This window comes from Lethenteron reissneri, chromosome 5 (assembly GCF_015708825.2).
Source record: "Lethenteron reissneri isolate LAM-NWPU_2019-01 chromosome 5, ASM1570882v1, whole genome shotgun sequence".
Classification (NCBI taxonomy): Eukaryota; Metazoa; Chordata; class Hyperoartia; order Petromyzontiformes; family Petromyzontidae; genus Lethenteron; species Lethenteron reissneri.
Window position 1 is genome coordinate 3,921,702 of NC_083783.1, and position 18,082 is coordinate 3,939,783.

Here is an 18,082-nt window from a genome sequence, read left to right on the forward strand (position 1 = left end):
ACTGTGGACTTGCAATCCAGAGGTCGCTGGCTCACTGTGGACTTGCAATCCAGAGGTCGCTGGTTCACTGTAGACTTGCAATGCAGAAGTCGCTGGCTCACTGTGGACTTGCAATCCAGAGGTGGCTGGTTCACTGTAGACTTGCAATCCAGAGGTCGCTGGTCCACTGTGGACTTGCAATCCAGAGGTCGCTGGTCCACTGTGGACTTGCAATCCTGAGGGCGCTGGCTCACTGTGGACTTGCAATCCAGAGGTGGCTGATCCACTGTGGACTTGCAATCCAAAGGGCGCTGGTCCACTGTGGACTTGCAATCCAGAGGTCGCTGGTCCACTGTGGACTTGCAATCCAGATGTGGCTGATCCACTGTGGACTTGCAATCCAGAGGTCGCTGATCCACTGTGGACTTGCAATCCAGAGGTGGCTGATCCACTGTGGACTTGCAATGCAGAGGTCGCTGATCCAATGTGGACTTGCAATCCAGAGGTCGCTGATCCACTGTGGACTTGCAATCCAGAGGTGGCTGATCCACTGTGGACTTGCAATCCAGAGGTGGCTGGTTCACTGTAGACTTGCAATCCAGAGGTCGCTGGTCCACTGTGGACTTGCAATCCAGAGGTCGCTGGTCCACTGTGGACTTGCAATCCTGAGGGCGCTGGCTCACTGTGGACTTGCAATCCAGAGGTGGCTGATCCACTGTGGACTTGCGATCCAAAGGGCGCTGATCCACTGTGGACTTGCAATCCAAAGGGCGCTGGTTCGATCTCCCCGCGCGGCTATTAAACCCCACGGCGCAGCGGTAATTGCACGGCTGCACCTATAACACCGGTGGCGAGGAGATAGATGCAGGAGGGTTCGATCCCGGACCCTGGCGATGCCTGTTGTTGTTGTTGTATATGTGGAGTCCGCGTGTTTTCTCTCTCTCTCCCTCGTGGTGGTCTCAGCGTGGATTGTTCTTCGGTGTTGCACCCCGCCTCCTCCTCCCCCCCTCCTCCCCCCTCCTCCTCCCTCCTCCTCCTCCCCCCCTCCTCCTCCCCCCCTCCTCCTCCCCTCCTCTTCCCCTCTCCTCCTCCTCCCCCCTCCTGCTTCCCCCTCCTCCTCCCCCCCTTCTCCTCCCCCCCTTCTCCTCCCCCCTCCTCCTACCCCCCTCCTCCTCCCCCTCCTCCTTCCCCCTCCTCCTCCCCCCTTCTCCTCCCCCCCCTCCTCCCCCCCTTCTCCTCCCCCCTCCTCCCCCCCCTCCTCCTCCCCCCTCCCCCCCTCCTCCCCCCTCCCCCTCCTTCCCGCTCCTCCTCCTCCCCCCCCTCCTCCTCCTCCCCCCCTCCTCCTCCCCCCTCCTCCTTCCCCCTCCTCCTCCCCCCCTTCTCCTCCCCCCCTCCTCCTACCCCCCTCCTCCTCCCCCTCCTCCTTCCCCCTCCTCCTCCCCCCTTCTCCTCCCCCCCTCCTCCCCCCCTCCTCCCCCCCTCCTCCTCCCCCCCTCCTCCCCCCCTCCTCCTCCCCTCTCCCCCCCTCCTCCCCTCCTCCCCCCTCCTCCCCTCCTCCCCCTCCTCCTCCCCCCTCCTCCTCCCCCCCTCCTCCCCCCTCCTCCTCCCCCCCTCCTCCCCTCCTCTTCCCCTCCTCCCCTCCTCCCCCTCCTCCTCCCCCGCCTCCTCCTCCCCTCTCCCCCCCCTCCTCCTCCCCTCTCCCCCTCTCCCCTCCTCCTCCCCGTCCTCCTCCACATTTAGACTCAACTCGCGCTAACATGATTTGGCTGCTGCTACGAATTCCCACGTGTGGTGGTGATGATGGTGATGATGGTGATGTCAGCCACTGCGATGATGAGGAGCTATCGTCACGCGTGGCCAGGTCGCCTCTGAGAAAGAGCCGACGGCTGCAGTGCGCGCTTCACCCCGTGAATATAAAACACGGTGTTGTCACACTTAACTCGAATGGTTAAATGCATTAAATGTCCGATGCGTTGCTCTTAAGCCTCTATCAGATGGTTCAGATGTTTGCCCTCCCCATCAATACCACAGCTCCCACCACCCTTGGAATTTCACGACCTTCACCAGGTCTAATGCGCCACCCCCAACACTCTACTCCCCACAAAGACAAAGATCCCCCGTGTAGCCTCAACAGATTGTTGGGGCAAGTGCTGCTAGCGAGCACCTATGAAGGCCGGCACGGCACACGAGGGGGTGGGTGGCTAGCACCACGCCCGGCCGCCTTTGTCTCCCCAGTGGCGATGTTTACACACCGCACCAGGTGCTCATTTGAGGCTGGGTCGACCTAGAGGAGGAGGACCCATCACCGGTTCAGAATAATCGTCACCGGTGTTGCCCGCGAGCGGAAATCGAACTCGGGTCGCCGGGTTCGTAGCGCAGCGTAGCGCTAACCGCTACACCACCGTTCCCCCCACACACACGTACCCACACGTACACACAAACACACACACACACGTGTACACACACACACACGTACCCACACGTACACACGTACCCAACAACAACAACAACCGCCATTCGCCACTAAGTGTCGGTGACGTCACCACGACGCTTGTACCAGGCCATGTGCACCTTGAGGCCACGTGAAGTGTCGAACGCCCGCTGGCAGGAGGTCACGGGGCAGACCCAGGTGCCACGGGTCGACTGACTGAGATGACCGAGATGACTGGCTGATGCACCACCTGTGCCCCCTACTGTACCAACTTGCTGTGCTTTAGCCACCTGGCGCTCCGCTCGTTGTTGTGAGCGTCGCTCCTCTGCCCTCTGTTGTTGTTGGAGGGCGACTGCCTCCAACTGCCCAGTAGCGTCCTTCACGAGCCTCCTCCACAGAGGCCGATCTTGACACCGCTGGTACCAGTCATCGGCAAGTCCACTCAGCTCCACGTCCTCCTGTACCACATCACTCCATCTCTTCTCTAGCCCGTGCCGCGCCCGTTTAGCCCCCTCGATCCGGCCGAACAAAAGCTGTTTAGGCATGCGGTGGCTGGGCATGCGGGCTACATGACCCAGCCAACGCAGCCTTGCCTGCTGGAGGATCTCACCGATGAGACTTTGCCCAGATCTTTCAAGGATTTGTGAGCTCCTCAAACAATCCAGCCTGGTTAAACCCAGGATGGATCGTAGGCAGGCCAGCCTAAATGTTTCCAACCGGCGAAGATGCTCCATTACGGGGGTCCACGTTTCGCAAGCGTAGAGAAGGGAGGGAATGACTGGCCGAGAAGACCTGAAGCTTCGTGCGGAGCGACAGACCAGGTAGCTTCCACACAGCGTTACGCAACCGATGAAAAGATATTGCCGCTCGACTGATTCGGAGTGAGACCTCTGCTGTTAAACTGGAGCCGGTCATAAGCACATTGCCCAGGTATGGGAAACTCTCCACTCTCTCCACTACTGCCCCATCACCGATTGGGAGTTGTGGGGGTGGAGTGTCCGATGGTACAAAATACCCAGGCAGGTGCTTAGTTATGGTGGGGTTGATGGTAAGGCCCCACCTCTTAGTGACACGCTCCAGTCTCAGCAGCAGCGTCTCCAACTCCTCCTCTGAATGAGCAGCTATTACCAAATCATCGGCATACATAACGTGGTTGACCAATAGGGAGCCATCCCTTGATCACACCCGGGCGTCGATCAGCCTCCCATTATATCTGTACCAAACGGAAATTCCCCCGGTACAGCTATTGAAGGCTTCACGAACTACGCGGTCAAAATAGATGTTAAATAATGTGGGAGCCAGAGGACATCCCTGTCGCACCCCAAGGTGGACAGGGAAAGGCTCTGACTCCCGGCCACGTAATTTTACCCGGGCCCGCTCACCATCATGAAGGTTCTTAATGATCGTGAGCAGAGGGTCAGGGACTCCGAAAGCACGAAGAACAACCCAGAGCCCAAGCCTACTGATGGTATCATAGGCCTTGACCAGGTCAATAAAGCAGAGATGTAGGTCTTGTTGGAATTCCCTACACCTCTGCTGTAGCAGACGGACAGAAAATATGGCATCTGTGCAGGACCGCCCTTTCCTGAAACCGCATTGGGGTTCCGCAAGCCTCTCCTCAGCGTGCCTAGCAAGGCGATGTTGAATAATCCTTGCCAGGACCTTTCCCGGCACACTGAGGAGTGAGATGCCCCTGTAGTTATTACAGTCTGTGCGGTCCCTCTTCTTAAAGAGGGGGACCACCAGGGCATCCTTCCAATCCTGCGGAACCCGTCCAGTGGTCCCGTACACACACACACGTACCCACACACGCACACGTACACACACGCACACACACGTACACACCCACACGTACACACACACGTACACACACACGTACCCACACACACATACACGTACCCACCCACACACACGTACACACACGTACACACACACGTACCCACACACACACACGTACCCACACACACACACACGTACCCACCCACACACACGTACACACAAAAGACAAAGATCCCCCGTATAGCCTGAACAGACTGTAGGGGCAAGTGCTGTTAGCGAGCACCTATGAAGGCCGGAACGGTACACGAGGGGGTGGGTGGCCAGCACCACGCCCGACCGCCTTTGTCTCCCTAGTGACAATGTTTACACACCGCACCAGGTACTCATTTAAGGCTGAGTCGACCTAGGGGAGGCCCAGGACCGGTTCAGATAATCGTCACTGGTGTTAGCCGTGAGCGGGAATCGAACCCGGGTCGCCAGGTTCATAGCGCAGCGCGCTAACCGCTACACTACCGCTCCCCACTAACACGTACACACACACGTACCCACACACACACGTACCCACACACATACACACACGTACACACACACATACACACGTACACACGTACACACACGTACACACACAAGTACACACGTACACACACAAGTACACACATACACACGTACACACACACATACACACGTACACACGTACCCACACGTACATACACGTACACACACACACGTACACACACACAAATACACACATACACACACACGTACACGTACACACGTACACACACACACGTACACACACACGTACCCACACACATGTACCCACACACATGTACCCACACGTACACACACACACACGTACCCACACACATGTACCCACACGTACACACACCCACGTACACATACACACGTACACACACGTACATACACACGTACACACACATACTCACGTACACACGTACACACACACACGTACACACACACAAGTACACACAAGTACACACATACACACACATGTACACACGTACACACACACGTACACACACACACGTACACACACGCGCGCGCTCTTCACAGGGTTCAGTTCCTCAGCCCGGTGAGGAACTCCGCTGTGTGCCCACGGCGCTGTGTGCCCACGGCAGGGGAGAAATGGGACCTTCGCGCTCACTGGACTCGGATAAAATTAGGTGCGAGGGATGAGCCGAGGCAGCTGAGGCCGCTAACATGTGCGCGTGTAAATATCCTAAATATACTGCACGCACGTATAAATACACGCGCCGCGCTGCAGTGTTTCGCTGGCTCGGACGGTGTGTGTGTAGGGGGAGCGGTGGCGCAGCGGTGAGCGACATCGCGCCGCTGACCTCTCGATCTCAGGCAGCCCGAGGTGGGATCCAACACGCGGGGGAATTGGCTCACGGCAGTGGCGAGTGGCATCCGAGACGGTCATCGGCATCACCACTCCACCACCACCACCCCCGCCAGACCTCGCAGCCGCAGTCACTGACCCTCGATGTTTGAGCAGCAGCAGCTAGAGCGATGACACCGGCGCAGATTAATAATAATCATCATCATCATCGCGATTGGAATTCGCAAGCCGTGCGACCTGCCGGCCACGGATATCACGGGGCCTTATTTTTGCCATTATCAAAGAATGACAGAATAGAAATAGGTTTTACCCTTTCTGGCCAAAATAATAATAATGACAGCAGGAGTTGTGTTAAGATGTTCAAACACCAAACGGAAACCTTTTGCAAGGAATAAAGTTACTGCATTAACCACAGACGCTGTACTTGTGGTGAACCTGCAAACACAACGTGCGCTAATAATATAATATATTCTAGATTTGAATATATGCCGTTGTCTTTGAAAACTGATTGGACTACACCAGAGGCAGCTGCCTTCTTCATGGCCCAGTCTCACCACCAGCGTCAGACGAGAGAACAACGCCAAGATGCGAACAGCACAAAGACCATTGCACCATCAGATCATTTATACCACGGGGTGAGCAGCTACAACACGGGATTTCTGTTTTGCAAGTATCAAAGTATGTAAAATATCAACAGTTTATTTTTATTAAGTCCACGGACACTGGAGTTGAGCCGTCTCATGGTCCCGCTGCTGCTGTTTTCTTAAGACGCTCCGGTCACAATGTTGACTTTTGAGTTGGTGGCAAGGTGGTGGTGCTGCTCCTGCTGCTGCTGTTCTGTCCTTAGTCTCGACCGACAGCCATCGTTATTGTGGGCGACCCTGCCCACTCTTGCCAATCGATAGAGACTCGACCATGGCCCCATGGCTACTCGAATCATATTCTTAGGTTTTTTCGGTAAAGTCACGTAGGTAAAAACATTAAAAAGTAAAATAAAATGAAATAAAAATCACGACGTTTCGGAGGCAACACAAGCTTCCGTCTTCAGGTGGAACCGTCACAGCCACGACAGCTGTATCAAGTAAATGAGAGATTGCAGGAGCTACCACTCCGTTCATATAATGGTTGGAGATGGTCGAATCAACTTCACAAACTCGACTTCAACAGCGAGCGGCGTGGATGCATGTGCCGTGCGGCGAACTTCTTTCGCGCCGTACGCAGACGACCGTGCTTATGGGAGGTGCGGAGGAAGGACCAGACGCCCAGGAAGTTTAATGCGACGGCTCTAACTTGTGTGTGTCCTCTAATCCACGTGTCTCTGTCGGTGCCCTTCTCCCCAACCGTGCATCCCTCCACGCTTCGTTGGTTGCACATTTTCAGCTGTAGAGTTTTGTAGCCACCACTGCCTAGGTGTTTGAAACAACTCTGAGTCTCAAGACTCTTTCAGGAGGGTCCTGCCAAGTTTTTTTTTGTAGTGGGTGGGGGGCGATGTTGTTGCTGCTGTTGCTGCTGCTGTTGTTGTTGCTGTTGTTGCTGTTGCTGCTGTTGTTGTTGTTGCTGTTGCTGCTGTTGTTGCTGTGTGATCTCGATCTAGTAGTACGGGGAGCGACAGTGCAACGGCCAGCGCACTGCGCTACGAACCCAGCGATCCGAGTGCGATTCCCGCTCACGGCCGATCATCAGTGACGATTATCCCAATCGGTCCTGGGCCTCCCCAAGGTCGACTCGGCCTCATGAGTACCTGGTGCAGTGTGTAGTAAACATCGCCACTGGGGAGACAAAGACGGCCTGGCGTGGTGCTGTCCACCCACCCCCCCTCCCCCGTGTGCCGTCCCGGCCTTCATCGGTGCTATTCGCGAACAGCACTTGCCCCAACAGTCTGTTCAGGCTAAGAGGGTGACGGAGGGATGATCTGTGTCGTTGATCCCAACTGAGTAATCCGCAGGTACATGTTTCAGCAGTGCGATGTTTGGCCCGGCAGTCGTAACACTGCGTTGGGGTTTCTATTTTAGCCATGGGTGGAAACCCGAGTAGCTGGAGGGGGCAAACTCTCCCCACTCACACAGGACACACACAGGCATCTCTGGTGATGGGGCATCTGGTGATGGGGCATCTGGTGATGGGGCATCTCTGGTGATGGGGCATCTGGTGATGGGGCACTGCGTTGGTGGTGGCGTGCAGTGCCGGATTATCCGAGGAGCGAAAATTGCATATGCTACGGCCCCCGCACTAAATGCTCTCAAGCTATCAATTCGGTTCAGTGATTCTGCACTTGCTCTATTACTATAGTACTACACTGCCTTCAACTCTTATACTATACTTCAACCTTTATGAACTGCTGGGTGTTTAAGGTTAGCGATTTGTCGTATTATCTGGCCATATAGCAAATGAAAAAATACAATCACTTTACTATGCAAGTAAAAAAATTGTGTTTTAATATTTGTATGTTTTTTTTATTTAGGGCCCCTTTATAGCATCCTGCTACAGGCTCCGCACTAGCTGCATCCCACACTGGAGGTGCACAAATGAACACAGCACAAAATTGCCACGTTGTGTCGGTCACAACCACTGTGGGGTGGAGGGGGGCGAGGGGTGGTGGGGGGAGGGGTGGAGGGGGGCGAGGGGTGGTGGGGGGAGGGGTGGAGGGGGGCGAGGGGTACGAGGGGTGCGAGGGGGGCGAGGGGTGGTGGGGGGAGGGGTGGAGGGGGGCGAGGGGTGGTGGGGGGAGGGGTGGAGGGGGGCGAGGGGTACGAGGGGTGCGAGGGGGGCGAGGGGTGGTGGGGGGGGGGAGGGGTGGAGGGGGGCGAGGGGTGGTGGGGGGAGGGGTGGAGGGGGGCGAGGGGTGGTGGGTGCGAGGGTGCGAGGGGTGCGAGGGGTGTGAGGGTCGATAACAAGAACCGAGTTGCAGCCAAGCCACGGAACGCGTCTCGGAGGACGTCCGCTGGGGGGTGGGGGGGAGATGGAGCGAGGAAATCCGATCGCGTGCCGCCAGTGACTGGCTGGGATTGTTAGGATCGTTGTAGGTTCGTCAGAGGTGGATACGGCTTTGGGAAGCCTTCGTCCAGCAGCGGATTGCCCATGGACGCTTCTGCTGTTGCTGATGGACTGGGCATTCGTGAGCAAGCACTTTACAGCTCATCGGATTCCTACATACTCTTAGGTGTTTTGGTAAAGTCACGTAGGTAAAAATTAAAAATAAAGTAAAAATAATAATAGAAATAAAATAATAAATCACGACGTTTCGGAGGCAACGCAAGTCTCCGTCATCAGGTGGGACCGTCACAGCCAGATTTACTGTATCAAGTGAGGCAAAATTCCAAGAGACAAGCTCTTATATACAAGTTAAGGGGGAGGGGAAGAGGGGGAGGGGCTTATCTGAATGTGGTAGCCAATGAATGGAACGTGTTTGGGGGGGGGGGGGCTGAAAGAGAACAATAGGTGTACACTGTTGTCGTTATACCCCGTGTTGGTTGACAATCCAAATACAAAAAGGAGAGTACTGTTTACCTACGTGACTTTACCGAAAAAACCTAAGAGTTCTTCTTGGTTCTTTCGGTAAAGTCACGTAGAAGGGAAGTAATCAAATAATAAAAAATAAAACATAATAAAATAATTCTCACGACGATTCGGCCACAACACAAGCAGCCGTCCTAGGTAAAAAAAATTGTGGCCGAAACGTCGTGAGAATTTATTTTATTATGTTTTTTATTTGATTACTTCCCTTCTACGTGACTTTACCGAAAGAACCAAGAAATGAATCCCTGCAGTCACGAAAGCTTTAAATCGAAACCTAAGAGTATGATTCCTTGCAGCCACGAAAGCTTCAAATCTAGAACGGATTCCTACAGTCTATAAATAAATATTCTGATTCTGATGACCTTGTGAGCTACAGTTTGGAACCGGAAATTAATTGATCGTGCGTTATCCTAACACATCCTAACACACAGAGAGAGAGAGAGTGTGAGACGAGATCGGATCGTGAACATCGCCGGGTCGTGAGAGGTGGCGGTATAGAATTGTCGGTGGGCGGTGCGAGTAGGCGAATGGTGGGACAGTGGTGGGGGCATTCATCCAGCAGTGGATCGAACACGGGCTCGTGGCGATTAAGTGCTCGGAACTGATTGGCTACGCGGGACTGGGTCGGGTTGAACGATTTTCTGACAGATTTAGCGATTTGATTTGCGATTACATTTTCTAAAGTCAAGCTTCAGTTCAATATTCACTGTGTAATAGATTTACAACGCGTGATGGAGCATTACCACATGGTACCATCACAATATGAACTGCTCTATATATTCTAATGCAGGGATGATAACTTAAAAGATACGAATATGCTTCCAACATGGATTTATAAAAATGTTTTAATTGAAATAGAACAATTAAACATAGAGCAATTGTTAAGTTAAATAAATAAAGTTCTTATAATAAAAAATAAAAACTATTCTAATGACGGACGCTTGTGTTGCGCCCGAAACGTCGTGATTTAACTTAGTTGTTTTCATTTATTTAATTTAACTTTTTACCTACGTGACTTTACCGAAGAAAAAAAAACAGTATACAGCAATTTTGCTGTGGTGACGGTTTCACCTGAAGACGGAAGCTTGTGTTGCCTCCGAAACGTCGTGATTTATTATTTTATTTCTATTATTTTCTATTATTTTTTTGTATTATTTATTTTTTACCTACCTGACTTTACCGATAAAAACCTAAGAGTAAAATAAATAGGACTTTTCAAATCGCTACAAAAAAATCGCAGCCTTTGCGATTTGCGAATCGCATTGTTTCAAATTGCGATGTCGATTTGAAATCGATTAATCGTTCAACCCTACTTCCGGGTCGCGCCACGTGCGCGCCACGTGCGCTCGGTCGCGACACCAACCGGCTGTCGCGACATCAATAAACCGGCTGTCGCGACATCAATCAATCGGTTGTCGTGACCCGGGCCTTGGTTACCGTGGCTACGTCCGTGGCCGTTATCGCGCTGATGGTCTCCGGCTGTTGTGGATGTCGCAAGGTTCTAAACATGTTGTTGTTGTCTTCGTTGTTGTTGTTGTTGTTGTCCAAGCGAGCTCGCTCACATTCCGATACGCAGTGCTGCACGGGGGCGTTGTTTTGAATTCCTGCAATGACGACCGCTTCAAGTCAAGATTTCGGGCGTTATTTGTACTTTTGATTTGAGCCGGCGAGTCGATGATTGTGGTGGATGTCTTGTTCAGGAATCCCCGCGTCAATTTGAGCTTCCGTACTCGATGTGATGCTTCGTGTGTGTTGTTTATTTTACTAAAATCACACACTCTGTATATTCTTTGTGATATCTGTCTGCTTATATGCCTGTCTATGTTTCTGGTTCTGTGTTTAATCTCTCTCTCAAATTTAGCATTCTCAGGAAGAACGTAATCAACCAGATAGGGTGTTGACTGTTATGTTATCCGACTCTCTGTTGTATTACATTACATTTCTAAGTATACTAGATTTGTGTTGCTATTTAATTTATACCTGATGATGATCGCTTGTGTTGCAAACGAAACGTCGTATGCTAGTATTTAATTTAATTTATTATTTTATCTTTATACGCGACTTTACCGAAAGAACCAAAGAATAATTCCTGCAGTCACGAAAGCTTCAAATTAACTCTGTATATTGTTACGCGTGTTCACCCCGGAGAGGCTCGTTGAGTCTCAAGGAACTTTTTTTGTCATGAGGATCCTGCCACGTTTTGGCAGCTGTGGAGCGATGTTGCTCCTCCTGCTGCTGTGATCCAAATCGAGTGGGGAGCGGTGGTGCAGCGGTTAGCGCTACGAACCCGGCGACCCGAGTTCGATTCCCGCTCACGGCCAACACCGGTGACGATTATCTGAACCGGGCCTGGGGCATCCTCTAGGTCGACTCAACCTCAAATGAGTACCTGGTGCGGTGCGTAAACATCGCCACTGGGGAGACAAAGGCGGCCGGGCGTGGTGTTTGCCACCCACCCCCTCGTGTGCCTTACCGGCCTTGATAGGTGCTTGACAGCGCTTGCCCCAACAGTCTGTTGAGGCTACACGGGGGATCTTTGTCTTGATTGACAATTCAGTAACCGTATTGTAATTTGCGGGTCGTCTTTCAGCATTGGGGGTGCAGTTTGCCCGGTAGCAGTCCCCCTGTGTGAGTAGCTGGGCGATGAAGCCCACGCAGAAGCAGGGTGGGAGCGAAAACAACGTTCAAACTGCACACGGTATAAGTTATATTAAAAAAATACTCTTTAAAAAACACGCTTTAATGAAATGTGCCGAACTCGTAATGGCAGAACTCCACGACTCCAGGAAGTGGCCCCGAAGCTTGCCACAACGTAAGGGGCCGTGGTGATTTACAGCCAACGTCAGTTGAGCGTTGACAATTAGACCCAAGCCAAAACATAACATAGAAAAAGGATGGTTTTAATTTATTTTATTTTTAATGCTATAATATAGTAATGTCATCAGTTTGGCATAAGTATACCAAGTTTGCAGTCGATACCACATTGGGAAGTGGGTTAAAATAGAGTTACAAGATTTGAGGATATGACAACAACAACAACAACAACAACATACCGAGTGAGTTAAATAAAAGCGTGTAAAATAATTAAGGCATCCGAGTTGGGAGTCGAACCCAGGCTTCTGTTGCTGTCAGGCACGCGTGTTACCACCAACACCGACGCCACTAAGATGATGGTTGTGGTGGTCGCGTCGTCGTCGTCTTTAGATGATTTTGCTGCCACTTGAGCTGTCATTTGTGGCCAAGTCGCTTCCGACAGAGACGTTAAATTAGCTCAGTGGGCTCTACCTGGTCAGAATATAATAATCGAGTTGTATTTGTTTAAGTGATGTGTTTAGACTATGAGACCATTACCAGTGGCAAAATATAGTAATAGGTTTTTACCCTTTCAACTGGTACAAAAAAAAACCTATTATTATATTGTGCCACTGGTAAAGGAGGTCTCATAGTGTAAATGCTTACCCCGAGCTCTCAATACTCTGATAGTGCGCTGTTTTTGAGTTGTACGCATTTTGGTGTCATCTGGTCCAACACCAATGGAGACTAGGCTCTAAGAAAAGCTGTCTCGGGTGTGGACGAATCAACTTCAAGGACAGTGCATATCATTATTATCATCAGAGTTGTTTTTTGTTTGCATTTTGACTGCTTGTGTTGTGGTTATTGCAAACATGATGTCTTGTATAAAGGCCAGTTGAAAGGGTAAACAACCTAATACTATGATGTGTTTACCTTTCCCATACTCTGCCCTCATATCGTGTTGTTGTGTTGTTGCAACGCTCTGACCCGCCCCGACTGGACATCTTTGACAAAGAGCTTCAGAGCTCATCGGATTTCGTCCTGCATTATAACTCATTACTCTCGACGTTTTCTTTGCTGGCACCCTCAGCCGGGGGCAGACGAGGGGTGGACAACCCCCTACCAGCGGGCACCGACATGGAGTGGCAGGACCTGGAGCGAGTCGGGGTCTCCACGATGACCCCCAGGGCAGCCGGAGTCTCGTTTGGGGGGCCACCGGTGACTGGGGGGGCTCGCGACGGAGACATGGAGTGGCAAGACCCAGAGAGTTCGGGGGTCAGCGCTCACCGCGCCAACACGACCGGTGAGTGCGCGTGCACCTAGCCTGGCGCAGGCCGTGCCGACGTCGCCTTCGCTTATTGGCTGATGGAGGCTGCTTTCGTGTGGCTGTGTAGGCGCGTGAAGAGAGAGACGGAGACGTGGGGTGGCGATTATGTGAACCGGTCCTGGGCTTCCCCTAGGTCGACCCAGCCTCGAATGAGTACCTGGTGCGGTGTGTAAACGTCGCCACTCGTGTGCCGTGTCGGCCTTCATAGGTGCTACTCGCCAACAGCACTTGCCCCTACAGTCTCTTAAGGCTACACGGGGGGTCTTTGTCTTTGTTGTGAGAGAGAGAGAGTGTGGGAGCGGTGGCGCAGTTCGATTCCCGCTCGCGGCCAACACCAGTGACGATTATCTGAACCGGTTCTGGGCCTCCCCTAGGTCGACCCAGCCTCAAATGTAGTGCCTAGTGTGCGATGCATCGTCTGACCTGAGGACGTACCGACAAAGCCGCTGCGATGACGTACGCCATCGCAGCGGCAAAGGGTGAAGCTGTCACGTGTCCAAGCGCTCGACTTTCCTGGCCTCCCTCCTGATGACGCTTGCCGCAGTCGCAAGCACGCTCGCCGCGCATCCAGCTGCCGAGTGCGGCTCGCGGGGTCGCGGGGTCGAGGGCGCGCCGAAACATCGATCGGACACGCATCGCCCTTCGCCGTGACGCGGACTTCCATTCTGTTTGGCCGCGATGGGGGGGGGGGGGCGGTTTCACGACATCAAATCGACCAGAGCCTGCCGGACCCAGTCGAGTGCGAACCGCGACGATGAATGTCTCGACGATCGCATGACGATTGCATGCGGATTGCATGACGATTGCACGACGATTGCACGACGATTGCATGACGATTGCACGACGGTTGCATGACGATTGCATGACGATTGCACGACGGTTGCACGACGGTTGCACGACGGTTGCGTGACGATGGCACGGCGTGAGACCACGGTGTCGGCGTGGCACGGCTGCAGCGCGTTCACCGCTTGTTGGGAGAGCTTGCGCGGTACGAATCCGGTGGCACCACCGCCGGCTACTGCGGTGGGGATCGCCGCAACAGCGGACGTTGCCCCGTCGCGTTTCGGCGTCTCGGTCCCAAATTGGCGAAATTCGTTCAAAAATCGCCACCGCAATGAAACAACCCGGTTCGGGATCGCACGCGGCGGCAGCAGCGGCAGCAGCAGCGGCAGCCTCGTGTTCACGCTCAGCCGAGGTTTCGTGAGTCGCTGTGCGCCGCACAGGGACAGCTGCCACTGGGGGTGCCCGCTGAGCTGCGTTGAGTCGTGACGTGACGCGCTCGGCACGTATCAAGCGCTCCTTGAGACCCCGCGGCGTAGAGGGGACTGAAGCACAAATCAGCGTGATGATGATGATGATGATTATACTGGTGATGAGGGTTACACGAAGATGTTACTATTGAATGATGACAGCAGTCGCGCGGTTATTGTGCGGACACACCTGAATGTGACCCTGATGATGATCCCGATGACGTGAATGACGATGCCGATGATGACGACGATTACGATGACGATGACGATGGTGATGACGATGGTGACGATGATGATGACGATGATGATGACGATGATGATGACGATGATGATGATGACGATCACGACGACGATGACGACGATGACGACGACGATGACGATTATGATGACGATGATGACGACGACGATAATGACGATGATAATGACGATGATGATGACGATGATGATGACGATGATGATGACGATGACGACAATGACGACGATAATGACGATGATGATGACGACGATGATAATGACGATGATGACGCCGGCGCCGCTCGCTGTAGTTGGGAGCCCGGACTCTGGCTGGAGTGTGGACGCGGTGGGGGGCCCCAGCTGGGGGCCGTGCGTGGGGGGCGGCAGCGTTGGCGTTGGCATCGGGGGGACTCCCTCGGCGTGGACGGGGGGCCCCGCGAGCCGGCAAGCGAGCGTCACGTCGGAGAGCGGCGACACCGGGGTCTGCTTCTCGGACGGCACGGAGGGTAAGACGGAGCCCCCCCCCCCCCCCGCTTCGACCCCCCCCATCCCCCCCCTACCCGCCGGTGCAAACCGTGCCAGGCCGGCACGGTTCGGGGGGGGGGCGATGTTTTTCCACTGGGGAAGCCGAGCTGAGGCGAGCCGAGGCGACGAATGTTTTGACAACAACATTTTGTTGTTGAGAAGATTAACACTGGGTTAGGGTGGCGCGTGTGTGTGTGTGTGTCTTTGTGTGTGTGTCTTTGTGTGTGTGTGTCTTTGTGTGTGTCTTTGTGTGTGTCTTTGTGTGTGTCTTTGTGTGTGTGTGTCTTTGTGTGTGTCTTTGTGTTTGTCTTTGTGTGTGTGTGTGTCTTTGTGTGTGTCTTTGTGTGTGTGTGTCTTTGTGTGTGTCTTTGTGTGTGTGTCTTTGTGTGTGTCTTTGTGTGTGTGTCTTTGTGTGTGTGTCTTTGTGTGTGTGTCTTTGTGTGTGTGTCTTTGTGTGTGTGTCTTTGTGTGTGTGTCTTTGTGTGTGTGTCTTTGTGTGTGTTTTTGTGTGTGTGTGTTTGCGTGTGTGTGTCTTTGTGTGTGTGTGTCTTTGTGTGTGTCTTTGTGTGTGTGTGTCTTTGTGTGTGTCTTTGTGTGTGTGTGTCTTTGTGTGTGTGTGTCTTTGTGTGTGTGTGTCTTTGTGTGTGTGTGTCTTTGTGTGTGTGTGTCTTTGTGTGTGTATCTTTGCGTGTGAGTGTGGGGAGCGGTGGTGCAGTGGTTAGCGCGCTGCGCTACGAACTCGGCGACCCGGGTTCGATTCCCGCTCATGGCCACCAACACCGGTGACGATTATTTGAACCGGTCCTGGGCCTCCCCTAGGTCGACTCAGCCTCAAATGAGTACCTGGTGCGGTGTGTAAACGTCGTCACTGGGGAGACAAAGGCGGCCGGGCGTGGTGCTGGCCACCCACCCCCTCGTGTGCCGTGCCGGCCTTCATAGCTGCTCGCTAACAGCACTTGCCCCTACAGTCTGTTAAGGCTATACGGGGGATATTTGTCTTTTTGTGTGTGTGGGTGTTTGTGGTGTGTGTGTGGTGTGCTAAGTGTATGGTGTGCGGTGGGTGTTTGTTGTATTTGGTGCGTGGTGTGTGTGGCGAGTGTGTATGGTGAGTGTGTGGTTTGTGGTGTGTGTGTGTGATGAGTTTGTGTTGGTGGTGAGTGTGTGTGGTGAGTGTGTGTGTGGTGAGTGTGTGGTTTGTGGTGTGTGTGTGATGAGTTTGTGTTGGTGGTGAGTGTGTGGTAAGTTTGTGTTGGTGGTGAGTGTTTGGTGATTGTATGGTGAGTGTGTGTGGTGTGTGTGTGTTGAGTGTGTGTGTGCGGTGAGAGTGTGTGTGGTGAGTGTGAGTGTGTGGTGAGTGTGTGGTGAGTGTGAGTTGAGTGAGTGTGTGTGTGGTGAGTGTGTGTGGTGAGTGTGTGTATAGCGAGTGTGTGTATAGCGAGTGTGTGTGGTGAGTGTGTGGTGAGTGTGTGTATGGTGAGTATGGGTAGGGGGAGCGAGTGTGTGTGGTGAGTGTGTATGTGGTGAGTGTGTGTGTGTGGTGATTGTATGGTGAGTGTGTGTGTGTGGTGATTGTATGGTGAGTGTGTGTGTGGTGAGGGTGGTTAGTGAGTGTGTGTGGTGAGTGTGTGTGTGTGGTGAGTGTGTGTGGTGAGTGTGTGTGTGTGTGGTGATTGTATGGTGAGTGTGTGTGTGTGGTGATTGTATGGTGAGTGTGTGTGTGGTGAGGGTGGTTAGTGAGTGTGTGTGGTGAGTGTGTGTGTGTGGTGATTGTATGGTGAGTGTGTGTGTGTGGTGAGTGTGTGTGGTGAGTGTGAGTAGGGGGAGCGAGTGTGGGGGAGACGTCGCCCCTCTGGAGTGGGTGCCATTGTCTCTCCACATCAAACTTTAATGGACGTGACGCCTTCTGCCACATTGCCGGCCCCAGGCTAGACGCGCGCGTTTGTGTGCATCTACTTGTGAGTGCGCGTGAGTGTGCGCGTGTGTGTGAGTGTGCGCGTGTGTGTGAGTGTGCGCGTGTGTGTTTGTGTGTGTGAGTGTGACCGTGTGCGTGAGTGTTCGCGTGTGTGTTTGTGTGTATGTGCGTGTGTTTGCGCGCTCGTGTGTGCGCGCCTGCGCGTGGGTGTGCGAGTGGGTGTGCGTTTTTGCGTGTTTCCATGCGTTTGTGCGCGCGTGTCTTTGTGTTGTGTGTTTACGTGCGCGTGTGCATGTAGTGTGTGGGGGAGTGGTGGTGTAGTGGTTAGCGCGCCGCGCTACGAACCCGGCGACTCGAGTTCGATTCCCGCTCACGGCCAATGCCGGTGACGTTTATCCGAACCAGTTCTGGGCTTCCCCTAGGTCGATTCAGCCTCAAATGAGTACCTGGTGTGTAAACATCGCCACTGGGGAGACAAAGGCGGTCGGGCGTGGTGCTGGCCACCCACTACCTCGTGTGCCGTTCCGGCCTTCATAGGTGCTCGCTAACAGCACTTGCCCCAACAGTCTGTTACAGGCTATATGGGGGATTTTTGTCTTGTGTGCATGTATGTGTGTGCACGATTGTGCATGTATGTGTGTACGATTGTGCATGTATGGGTGTGCGCATGTGTGTGTTTGTGTGTGTTTGTGTGTGCGCGCGTGTGTGTGTTGTGTGTGTTTGTGTGTGTGTTTGTTTGTGTGTGCGTGTGTGTGTGTGTTTGTGTGCGCGTGTGTGTGTGTTTGTGTGCGCGCGTGTGTGTGCGTGTGTGTGTGTTTGTGCGTGTGTGTGTTTGTGTGCGTTTGTGTGTGTGTTTGTGTGTGTGCGTGTGTGTGTGTGTTTGTGCGTGTGTGTGTGTTTGTGTGTGCGCGTGTGTGTCTGTGGTGGGTGTCAGCGTGGCCCTACTGATGCCGGTGTGCCGTGCCCACCGCCT

General features: G+C 53.3%; 1 protein-coding gene across 3 annotated transcripts in view; it reads left to right on the forward strand.

Annotated features, from left to right (window-relative positions):
* LOC133351313 (centrosomal protein of 85 kDa-like) overlaps positions 1-18,082 on the forward strand; it is a 96,093-nt gene that overhangs the window by 8,629 nt on the left and 69,382 nt on the right. For 2 of the 3 annotated variants that reach the window (XM_061566415.1, XM_061566420.1), the window contains exons 2-3: positions 12,952-13,164; positions 14,984-15,178. In XM_061566415.1, coding sequence (XP_061422399.1) covers positions 12,952-13,164; positions 14,984-15,178 — 408 coding nt within the window. Of the gene's footprint in view, positions 1-10,436; positions 10,567-12,951; positions 13,165-14,983; positions 15,179-18,082 lie in introns of those variants that run through there. The other variant, XM_061566428.1, reaches the window with a different exon arrangement.